At 33.4% G+C, this 12,410-nt stretch overlaps 2 protein-coding genes across 2 annotated transcripts; both read right to left on the bottom strand.

The window, feature by feature from the left end:
- Positions 1-427: 427 nt before the first annotated feature.
- Positions 428-4,390, bottom strand: LOC111469403 (transmembrane protein 209). The gene is made up of 7 exons (XM_023114645.1): positions 4,017-4,390; positions 3,650-3,705; positions 2,639-3,549; positions 1,935-2,124; positions 1,554-1,739; positions 1,059-1,435; positions 428-917 (listed from the first exon to the last, which is right to left on the bottom strand). Exons 1-7 carry the CDS (start codon positions 4,208-4,210, stop codon positions 777-779), a joined length of 2,055 nt encoding a protein of 684 aa, XP_022970413.1. The 5' UTR covers positions 4,211-4,390; the 3' UTR covers positions 428-776.
- Positions 4,391-5,129: 739 nt separating this feature from the next.
- LOC111469391 (MLO-like protein 3) lies at positions 5,130-11,052 on the bottom strand. The gene is made up of 15 exons (XM_023114623.1): positions 10,762-11,052; positions 10,629-10,686; positions 10,228-10,529; positions 10,014-10,130; positions 8,576-8,636; positions 8,135-8,223; positions 7,361-7,435; positions 7,162-7,250; positions 7,016-7,065; positions 6,844-6,884; positions 6,313-6,486; positions 6,169-6,204; positions 5,827-5,894; positions 5,644-5,704; positions 5,130-5,549 (listed from the first exon to the last, which is right to left on the bottom strand). Exons 1-15 carry the CDS (start codon positions 10,891-10,893, stop codon positions 5,130-5,132), a joined length of 1,773 nt encoding a protein of 590 aa, XP_022970391.1. The 5' UTR covers positions 10,894-11,052.
- Positions 11,053-12,410: the final 1,358 nt, after the last annotated feature.

Below are 12,410 nucleotides of genomic sequence, written 5' to 3'. Positions count from 1 at the left end.
CCATGTGCAGGTATAGAGAGGTTGAAATTGCAAAAAGAAAAAAGAAAAAGAAAAGTTTTGTTGAGATTGCCCAAAACATTAACTGTATCACATTGGACATGATGGAAGCCACCATAAACATCTCACATATGGAACTTCCATATGATACGTGCAGAATCATAGGATAGGACACGTATTATCATACAAAACACAAACTTCAAATCATGATGATAGTAAAGTTACTTACTTGGTTAGCTTAGGTCGGAGTTATTATTTAGTCTGAATCTACGTCCAATTCAACCTCATACTAATCTTCTTGATGATAATAATTAAAACAAAAATGACTGCAAAGAACATATAGATCATTTTTGGTATTTCTTTTCTAGCAGAATTTCAAAAAAGTGAATTAGAAATTGACTCATAGTCTCAAGGCTTCTACATTGTATCATTAATAAATTAAAAGTGCTTTTATGAGCCGAAAGCAATGTCAAATATGCTTTTAAATGACCCACTCAAGCTTAAAGTTCAATACCTATAATGATACAGCCAGGCCAAATTGACTTCTAAAATGTTCTACGACAATTTGTCACTACGGATCCTTGGGAATTGTCGTCAGTACAAAACTATTGAAGAACTCACACTAGAATACATGAACATTCAAGCTGGGAAACTAAAGTTAGAAAGCAATTTCCCCAGGATACATGTTGTACATATAAGCACAGTTTGGTGGTTTCACGTAACAGCTAGTAAGCTTATGCAATAAGAAGACTGCTGAAAGCAAAACCACAGTTACTCACTCAGTCTACTGGCTCTGGATTCAAGACTGGAAGGATTCTTAGAGCAGACGAACCGAGATGCATTCCCCGAATAATTCCACCATATCCGAACTTGACTCTGTGACACAGAATCAATATGGAGTCCCACAATGCTGTTCTTCCCTGAAAACAAAGATCAGAACGGTTACTTTTTTATCCCAATAATGTTTCAGAGATTCATAGTAGTTGACATTAGTTTCGGATGGTAAACATTCGGTATTCTACGATATTGAACAACAGATAAGACGCTCAAAGGTTAACAACCTGAAGGGAAAGCTGAAGCTTCTTGTCCCAATACAAAGAGAAAACTGGAGGACTTTTCTTTCCAACAGCCAGTATGCAAGCTCCGGGGTGAATGACGGAAGGAACGCCATATATAATTGCTACGTACTTCTCGGGAAACCGTTCTTTTGGAGGCAGAACCCCCAAGAACAAAGGATTTTTGCTGGACTGAGCCCCAGCATAGGTTGAAGGATCCACATGTAGCATCCACTTTGGATGCTCTAGGAAAGCACAGAATAAATACATGAGTAAGTGAGAATCGGTTGGGAGCTCAAGTGTCCATTTCTTGTTCTTCTTATCGTAAACCTCTCCAGTCCCAAGATACTCGTAATTCTTCAAGCAGGTCCCTTCAGAAAGATCTGTAGAATTCACAAATTCATTGTTAACTAAAATATATTCTACAAATTTTGGAGAGATCAACAAGACAGCGCGAAACTGGAAAACATAATAAACTGCTCATCCAAAGCCTATGCCCACCTTTGATTCTTTGTACTGCATAATCTGCTCGAATGCTACTTTGAGGCAGTAAGCCTTTTACCCATTCACCCTTCATCAAAGCAAGGAGTTTCTGGTACTCTGTAATGGCATCAACACACTCCTGCATCACCGAAACTAACAGATTCTGCTGAGGGGACTGTGGTGCGTTTGCCAGAGGCATCTTGACTGCATTAAAGGTGGATGATTGTAAGCAAAACAATTACTATTATTATCATTATTACTACTACTTGTGTTATTGTTATAGAAAAGAAAGCTTCGTTTATTGAGACCAGTGAAAAAACAAGCAAATCAATTATAACCAGAGGCCTATAAGAAACAGAAATTCTTGAAACTTCTGATCGAAATGATGGAAAGCCTTACTTGTAGAGGCATCAATGGATTGCACGAGAGTTGCTCGTAACTGGTGAAGGAGTCCATTTTCATCAAGGGTCAATGTTGGTTGCCATTCATTAGTCCTGTCAACCGAAGACACAGTGGGAAGGGATTCCGCTGAGTCGCCTACAGGACTTATAGTAATCGAGACACCAAGTTTAGCAGCCGCTTCTTTTACCTTAAAAAATCAAGAAGTTTAGCAGACTAATAAGGTGTAAAGGATGTGCAACCTACCAATACCATGATCATTAGATTTCAAGTTCGGAACACCTCAAGCAACTACGAAAATATCACTCTCAAACACAGTTACAAATCAGCCCAGTTTGAAACTCACACATAAATCTTCATAAGGAGATGTACAAGGAACAAAATAGGAATAAATCTTCTATATGTATTGCTTCCACACAGCTGCTGTCTCAAGAATGCACTGAGGGTTTATAAAAGAACTAGAAAACGAGACTTGAAAATTAAAATTTTCCATTATACAGGTTAAACTATAGGTTATAGCACATGTTCATATGTTTTCTGTTATATGTAATCTATATTTGCACCAAAAACTTCATTATCAATGAGTTAACGTGCCCAATATAGAATTCCTAAATTTTGGTGGCCTTCACTTGAGAAAACGATTGAAATTTCAGTCATGGCAAATGAAAAATTAATTGCTAAAGCACAGAGTAAAACAACCATACCTGAACATGACTGGTTTCAATCTTTTCAACAAGAGTATTAAGCAAAGTGGAAGAGAACCATTGCCTGAGACGATCACGCCATTCTTCAATTTGAGGATATACTCCCAAATGCTTGAAAGCTTCAACCATTTCCTCCATAGACATTGGAGAGGGAACATCACCCTCTACCTTCTTAGGGGGAGTGGTGAATTTCTGTGAACTCGGTGACATCCTTACAGGCCTCAAGGGAGTACTTCTGGTAGTTCCAGAAGTATTAGCTGAAGTAGCCACAGTACTAGGACTGGCAATACCAACACTACCGATGGTGGGGGGTGGAGTTGCCAATTTTCCTGCAGACTCAGTTAATTTTTCATCTACTTCAGCAAGGAATTGTTCAAAGTCTTCTTCAGATGTAATTTCTTTCAGAGAGGATACTCGCTTGCTTGACCACGGGGTACAAACCACTGACTCCCGTCCTGATGAACTCTGCGCAGAAGGCAGTGGTGAGGCCACTCCAGAGACAAGATACAAGGAAGACGCAGAACCCGGAGATTTCAAAGGCGTTGTGAAAGACTGCATTTTACTTCCACTGGTAGAGTTCAATTTATCTATGTTTCTTTGAGAGGAATAACTAAAATTGCCAACTGATTGATGAAGAGGAACAAGAACATCAGAAGGTGATGAGTAGGGCTTAGATTTTGGAGGCTTTACAGCTTTTTCAGATGTCCCATTATCATGCTTTGGTTTTAATCCCATAAGCCCCAATTGACGCTTGGAAAGAGGTGTTTGATCCTTGGTTCCTTTAGTGGCAGTTATAACAGACACAAAACCACTCAATCTTTTTCTATACAAGGATATCGCTTTGAAAAAAGCTAAGACTGTTCCTAAAAAGACTAAGCCTACCGCAGTTTGTACAGCCTTGGCAGACAAATCTGAAGCATAGAAAAATAGGATTTTAAACAAAATCAATGCAGCCATGGGAGCTCAAGTTCAAAGCAGACATAAACAAATGGAAATAATCTAGTAGCTTACAGGCTGCCTCTTCAGGAAAGTTTTTGAGCTTCAAATTGTCAACAATCGCATTTTCCCTTCATTGATTCAAGGGGGAAAAAATGGCATTAGCTTCAGTTTACTGAAAGACTGAATCCAGAGCATAAAACAATATCTAAGAACATCTTCCAGCACAACCCTTCCTCAAGTTCTCCTAATTTATCATACACATTCAAGACAACATGTATAAAAGCCTCATTCAGAACTAACAGAAAGCTACGAAAGATTCACAGGAGTTCAAAGGAGCAGGAACTAACGGAAAGATTCACAGTCCACAGAAAACAAATATCACGACGTTCACAAAACTCAAAAACACATAAAAATGAAAGCGCAATAGATCAAATCGTACCAGGAAAGAATACGAAGGAAGGCAAATGCAGACACGGAGGAGAGGGAGAAGATGCAGAGGAAGGTGAACTTCGAAGGTTGGAGGCTGTTGGTGGTTAGAGCGGCGAATAAGGCCGGGTTTTGGTATGCCGTGAACTTCAAGGGCTTCGGAGAAGAAGAGCCGTCGGCTTTTCCTCCATTTCCGGCTGCTGCCATTCGTATTGATCAGAATTTGAGATTCAATTTAGGGTTTTACAACACAAACAAGGTTTTGATTATACTATAGCAATGAGGAAGATAAAGATGTTCATCTTTTCGGCTCCAGTCCCCTGCGCTTGAAAATGCAGTAAAACCCCCATAGCTTCCCAAGGTTCCTCTTATACATATACATATACATATACCTATACATATACATATACATACACATACAAACATATACACATACATATAACCCTAAACTCATATCGAACCTAGACTTCTAAATCAAGGCCTGAGGCTCTACCCGGGTCTTTTGACTGTGTTTCATTTGTCTTGTCTTGACCTTCACCCGTTGGAATCGGCAACTTTGTCACCTTGTCTGTATAGTGTGGACCACAACCTACTCTTGTGGCATTTTCTCGCAATTATAATAAATGTAATGTTTTTGTTTAATAATATATAACTTATATTTCGAATGGATTTTGAACCTATACCTTTATTGTTGTTATTATTATTATAATTATTAACCTATCGTATTTCAATAATGTATTTTAAGACTCTTTATTTACTATAAAATTCTATTTTACACGGTTACTAATTATGGTCATAAAATATACATCTTAACTAATTACAGTAATAAAATATAAAAGTTACAACGTTAGTATGGGTTTTCATTCGTAAAAAAAGTATGTGTTTTTTTTTTTTTAGCGATCACTAAGTTTCTTTATAATTTTATATAATTTAGATTACTAGAAATATTCAAGCTTGACATGATCGATCGTACTTGTGAAATAATTTGAGTCTCAAACAAGTATATTGTCGTAAGATATTTGATCAACAAGATAGTTCAAATCTAATTCATTTATTCATCGATCATATCTCAAAATTATTTTTATATATATATTCAAATGAATAATTTCTACTTTTGACAAAATCTCTAACCAAAATCTATGAAGCCCAGGTTTTTTCTTTCATGAATTTCACTAATTTCATTAATTTCTCTTATTTTTATCTTTATAGGTTCTTCAACTATCTCATTAGACTCAATATTAGACTCAATAGTACCAAGATTGTTGAACTCAGAAAAAGTTGGAGCTCGATGATGGAAAGAGCTCACCATCTCTTGAGAGCTTAGGGTTCTGCTGCTGCTCCTCTCGAAAACTCTTGACGACTGACGCTCGGTAACCGTAGAATGAGACGATCCTTCCTGGTGCAAACTCGAGTCGAGGTAGTGATGATGGTGATGGTGATGGTGATGGTGATGCTTCTTTCTCTTTTGCTTCACATCTTTGTGCCATTGCTTTATGGCGTTGGCTGTGTGTTCTTCTAATGCTGCAGCTTTGAATTGTGAGCCCATCTGACGATTACAACAATCACAAGCTCGAATTCCCACTTCACATATTGTTGAATTAAAGAAAAAAATATAATTAAAATAATTAAAAATATTTTACCTGTGTGACTAGAGCATAAAGAGGCAAAGTAATGTAGCTGCACAACACTTGAACAGTGACCCTATTAATATGAAAAATAAATTATTACACAATGATTTTAAAGTTTTTTCATAAGAAAAAATTGAAACAAAAAAAAAAAAAAAACGAAAAAACTAATATTAATTTTATGGATGATATACTCACGCTAAGACGACTCTTGTGATGATGACCTCCAAGTGTTCGTGGTAGCAAGATTTTATCCCATATTGTAGCTGAAAATGTAGAGCTTAAAGAAATTAAATTAAGTAAATAGTTGTCAAAAAAACGTCAAATTACAAGTTTAGTCCTTGAATTCTTATCCATGGATCTATCGTACACAAAATTTATTTGTGCATGATAAACTTTTACCTTTCGATTTTTCAAAAAATGACTATTGTGATTGTGTCAGGGGATACGTATGTAAAGCTCTCTCGAACGAATTCAAAGACTAAAGTTATAATTTGACCAAGAAAGAAAAAACATGGAAAGGATAATAAAGATTTTTACCGTAACCCAGATAAAAAACGAAAACTCAAAGGCGTTCTGAAAAGAAAAGGAAAATTGATCAGATGAAACATGAATAACTTTTCTAAATATTTTTAAAAAACACAAAATTCCAAACCTTGATAAAGGAAGTATGCTAAAGTTTACCATGAACAAAGTGAAATGAAGCAGGGTGAGAACAAATTTGGGGTGATTGAACCAGAAAAGATCATCACTTGGTTCCACCATTGGAGCTCCTTTGATCACATCGGTCTTGTCTTGAAGCTCAAGGGCAAGCCTTGCTACTATTACTTCAAGTTTTGTTCCAAGAGCTAGCACTATCTACGTGTACACCCACAAAACATTTTAATTAAATTTCTATAATCTTTCCTAAATTATATATTATTGACTTTTTTTTTAGTTAAAATGTACTACTTTCGTAATCGTCTAAGCCCACCGCTAGCAAATATTGTCCTCTTTGAACTTCTCCTCAAAGTTTTAAAATGTGTTTAGGAGAGGTTTTCACACATTTATAAAGGATGTTTGTTGGAGAAAAGAACGAAACATTTTTTATAAGGGTCTGAAACCTCACCCTACTAGACATATTTTAAAAACCTTCATGAAAGCTCAAAAGAAAAAGCTTAAAGAAAACAATATCTACTAGCGGAGTAGGCTTGAGATGGTAAATTATAAACTTACAATTAACGGAAGGAAAGACACCCAGAAATAAGCATTCCAACCTGTTCATCACATTCATATGTAAAACCTTTTTTAGCCAAATTTAAACAAAAAAAAATATATATATATTTATTTTATTATTAAAACAAAATAAAAGGCTAAGCTTTTAAATTAATGGGGTAGAAAAACTCACCATGTACATCTACAAGAATGAAGATGACTACTATAAGCCACATGAAAGGACTGTCAGTAAAAAAAAAGTGTAACGAATAAGTTAAAAGGGTAATTTTTTTTTTGGCCGAGGTAATAACTTTTTGAAGGCTCAATTAAATAATTTACTTGATGCCGACGACAACTTTGAAGTCATCGTGCAATGATCTTTTAATATACTTTTGAAAGTTGAAGGAAGTATTTCCCTGTACGTGAGTCTGTTTAAAAAAAGTAAAAAAATATGGCGGTAAATATTTTTTTAACAAAGAGATGATTCTATGAGATCAAAATACTGTAAAATTAAACATGGTAAATAGATTTTACTAACCGAGATGAAACCATTGCGAAGGGTCAAGTAGTCGACTTTGGCCACGGAACGAAAGAATTGTCTCAAGAAGCATTTCTGTAAATTTTCAACCAAAATTAATTTCAAGGCAATTTTGTCATTAGTCTTTCTAATTTCGATTTTTTAAAATAATAATAATAATAACGTTTTAGTAGCTAATATAAAAGGATTTCTTATATATATGTAAATAAACAAAATATACTTTTTGAACTATAAAGATAATTTATTAAATATTAAAGATAAATGTTTCAAATAATTGAAATATTAGGTGATTTGATAACTATTTAATTTTCTATTTTTGCTATTAAAAAATGATATTTCTTTGAATACATATCTAAATTTAAAAACAAAAATATATATATCTAAATTTATTTTACAATTTGGCTTAGATTTTGAATTCATCCTTAAAGTAAATGAACTATATCGAGATAGTGGCAAAATTTATGTTTCAGGTTTAGGGTTTAAGGCTTAGGGTTCGTTTGTTTTTTTTTTTTTTTTTACTAGAAACTAGAAAAAGATTAAAAATTCAGCGGTAAGACTGAGAGCACGAGGAAAAGATTAGAAACTCAACCCTAAGAATGAATGCATGAGGAAAAGACTATAAAAACTTAACCCTAAGAACGGAAGCACGAGGAAAAGACTATAGAAACTCAATCCTAAGAACGAGTGCACGAGGTTATAACCTCACACTCAAACATTTAAATTCATGAAAATATGAAAGTAACAAAAATGAGAGATATGATTGAGAAAACTTACTATCCAGAGAAGAAATGGTGGTGTTGCACAAGAACTGATATGTCGACGTCCGAATGTTGTTTGCCTTGTAAATCTAAAGCGATGTGGATCTAATAATTGGAAAGTTAAATCATAATTAAGCACACGGGAAAATTATAAGATTAATTTCAATTATACTTCTTAAATTTAAAAAGTTTTATTTTAATTAACCCCTAAAATTTGAAGTCTTTTTTCCATTAAAAACGACCCTAAAACATTTAGGTTCATGAACGGAAAAGTTTGTATCTAATTATTTGTTATAATTAAATCTATTTACATACGTGAAGAAAATTTTAAGATTATTTAAAAAAAATTGAAGTGCATTGAAACCAACACGAGGGCATTTTTGATAATTTTAACCTAAATAATGGTAGTTTAATGTAGTATACCACAATAAAAATAAAATAAAATTGCTTGAATTACCATTGGCCACTTGATAATCCAACGTAAGAGTTTCTTCTTCCCAAGCTTTCCAGCGTCTCATCTGTTGAAATTTCATTAAAAAAAATTAAAAAAAAAAAAAAAAAAAAAAAATCAAATTTAAAATCATATAAACTATATGTATAAAATTATATTTTCAATTAATATGGGAGAGAAAAGTCATTTAAATCCATAGTACATATATTAATGAGTATGCATAAAAATTCAAATATTGTAACGGCCACACTTAAATTTAATTTAACACTCAGAACCAGATTGATTTAGACCGGAGACCAATAATATTTAATTTACCTCACAAAACGACCGTACTTGCCGTTTTGAAGCATTCTACTACTAAGTACTAAAAAAAATATATTTTCTATTTAAACCCAACGTATTCTAGAATTTTTTAAATTGTTTTGGAATTAACATTTTTATATTAATAATATCAGTTTTTTTTTTATTTTCTTAAAGTATAATTTTAGTCACTATAGTTTAATATTTATATTACTTATGTAACATAAAACAAATGGACACATGTTTTGCTCATGGAGTTTTATTTGTTATTTAATAGACACATGTTTTGATCATTTACTTGGTCTAACTTTAAGAATAACCCATTCATGAGGGGTCGGAAAATTACAAGATGACTATAACTAATCAACCAGATCATATATTGTGTTATTTAGATTGTGCTTCTTAGCAACTATCTTGCATTTTATGTATTGGGATCTAGAAATATTTTGTGACTACCAGATAACTTTTTCTAAATTTTCCCATAAAAATTTAAATTCATTTATTTCTCTCATGATTAGATTATTTCGGTTTTGATGCATTTCATGTAACGAAATTTTATGGCTCGAATATGGGTATCCAATCCTTATGGATTAACGGAAAGGATAAAAGCTATAAATCCTATGTGGGGGTATGGAAGAGTATTCTAATATCCATGTAATAAATATATGTGAATATGAAATATATATATATATAATTTTTTTTAATTAATGTACCTTTACTAAATAATTTTTTCTCTAATTTGATGTAAGTATTTTTTGAATTTTTAGAAAAATTTAAAAGTATTTTTGAAATTAAAAAAAATGGTTATTAATAAAAAAATTTAAAATGATTTTTTTTTCCAACTTTTTTTTTTAAAATTAATTTAAGAATAATTTTTAGGCATTTTTTTTTTTAAATATAGGTATATTATTGAAACTTTTTTAAAAAGTTTAAATTTAAAATTTAAAATTTTGAGAGAAGTACAAATATTTTTATTAATTTAGTAAAAAAAAAAAAACCAAAATTATTGTTCTTTTAGTGTTAAAAGATTAAAATAGATATTTTAAAGGCGGAAGGACTAAAAGGCAATAAACTCAAAACTTAGGGGAGTGAAATGAAATAAATAAATAAATAAGATAGATAGAGAGAGAGAGAGAGAGAAGACCTTGGCCTTTCCTAACGCCATGGTGAGAACGCTGTAAAGAATCTGCATAGCTGCCAACACGAATAGGAAATTGTTCAATTGATTCATTCCTCCTTGCGATATCAGCGACGCCTTCCCCTGCCATTGTAATTCACGATTCACCAATCAATTCGTCACTGACGAACACCGAACTTGATTTCAAATTTTGATTCGCTCAGTGTTTCCCAATCATTACCTTCGCAGTACAGTAATCAGAAGAAGAAGAAGAAGAAGAAGAAGAATCACCGCTACTACTACTCTCCTCTTCTTCGCCTCCCGCCGCGAGGCTCACAAATTTTCCTGGCAGCCACGAAAACCACCGATTTGTAGCGGAAGACGATCGCAGTTGCTCCATCTCCAAATTCTTAATCGCTTTGATCTGTATTTCTCTCTGGCACGGAAGCATCGTAAACGCTACGCTATTCGGAATGCAAATCTTCGATACTGGCTGTTGCGTTACCGTAAGAGTTAGTGACATGAACCCTAGAAGCATCAAAACTGCGGAATCGACGAACAAATACAGATGCAGAAATCATTAATCCTCCGATTCTCATTCTCTTAACTTCATTATTCGACTTCAGGATTCGGAAATCGTACCTGATTTAAGCTTCTCAACCGCCTCGAACAATGCCGTTTTCCTCTTCCGCTTCAACCACTGCGCAAAATCAAGATCAAAATCAAAATCCAATCGACCTCTGTAAACTGAATCAGAAACTAGATTTTGACTTACATTGGAGAGGAGATGAATCAAATGCTCGAGGAAGAGCGAGAGGGAGATGAAGATGAAGCAAACCGCAGCCACGGCCCAAGTCGGCGTGAATTGCAGGGAGGAAGGATCCAAAGCAGCAGCAGAGGCGGCCATTACATTAAAGCAAAGGAAAATCAATCCGAAGAAGAAGGAGAAGAGATCTTGATTCTGTAGAGGCGCGAGAAGGAGATGATTTAATATCGATAATGAAAGTGTTGAGAGTTATGGGGCCATTGAAGTGGAAGCTTTGGCGCCAGTACTTCTGGTGAAGGCTTTGACTGAGGCGCCGTGTGGTTGAGAATTTGGATTTTTAATGCCCTTTCTTGCAAAACTACCTATTTATTATTTTTTTTTTCTTTTCTTATTTTAGTTTTAAGAAAAAGACATTTGAGCTAGTTTTTTTAAATTAAAATTTATGAAAAATTGCCAAATTTATTTAAATTTAGGGTCCAACAAGGATATTTGTAACCATGGTTAGTGTAACGTTTCGAGCCAAATACCAACAAATATTGTTCTCTTTAGATTTTCCCTTCTGATCTTTCCCTCAATCTTTTAAAACTGATTTTCACACCCTTATGAAGAATGTTTCTGTTTCGTTTTCCTCGAATCAATTTGGGATCTCACAGGATCTCACCCTTACTGATGCATTATAACTTTGTAAATATTTGATATTTAAATTTTACGTAAATTTTAATTATTAATGTAACATGTATTATGGATAAAAATAATTTTTTTAAAAAATAGTTTAAACCCAATTCAACTCAATTTAAATTTCAGTTTGGGTTCGGTTGGATGTGAACTTTATTGGAATGGTTCGAGCCAATATTCCAACTAATCCCAAGTTTTGTTTAAAATATTAAATTATTTAAATTTTATAAATCTCAACTAAATTAGGTCCAAAAAAGCTTCAAATTTTAAATGTAATTTTGATTTAACATCACATTTTAGTTTCTTTTTTGTTTTTTCATGCATATCAGTCAAGCGACACGTGTGTTAGGTTTCATTACACCTCAACACGCGGTTTTTGCTCTCATTTTTTTATTCTTTTTTCTAGTACAAGAAGATCGAGAAGGATGCACTTCTAGTGTATCAGTTATCGTGCCCACGGTAAACACTGGGTAGCCAAGTGCAGAGCAGATAATTACTGAAAGCATTTAAGTAGTAAGCCCACCCCAAGATGAGTGCTCTCCTATTTCGACTTTCCTAGAGCCTATGGTAGCACAGCTGAGACAATGAATGAGTTCTTTGTCCTAGATGGAACGACAGAAGTTTTGAAAATTCAGGAGAAGGTCACAACGAGATGAGCCATTTATCACCACCACGATAGATGCCAATTACTTTTTTTTCCATCGTACGATCCAAGAGTTCCCACCATCCTTAAATTTCAAAAAATTTATTAATATTTTGCGGAGATTTATTATTACTATTATTATTAAAACAACATATTATTTTCTAATTTAAATTTTATATATATTTTAATTATTGGCATCCTTTCCCTTGGTCAGCTGTTTACACGATCCAATATTATATTCATTTATTTAATTTAATATTCTTAAAGAAAAAAAAACAAATATTGTTCATTTTATAATGGACGCATTAGTTTAAATTATTTTATATTTAAATAATAAAGT

Source organism: Cucurbita maxima, unplaced genomic scaffold, assembly GCF_002738345.1.
Source record: "Cucurbita maxima cultivar Rimu unplaced genomic scaffold, Cmax_1.0 Cma_Scf00040, whole genome shotgun sequence".
Classification (NCBI taxonomy): domain Eukaryota; kingdom Viridiplantae; phylum Streptophyta; class Magnoliopsida; order Cucurbitales; family Cucurbitaceae; genus Cucurbita; species Cucurbita maxima.
The sequence above is the reverse complement of the archived record's forward strand: the minus strand, read 5'-3'. Positions and strand labels throughout refer to the sequence as shown.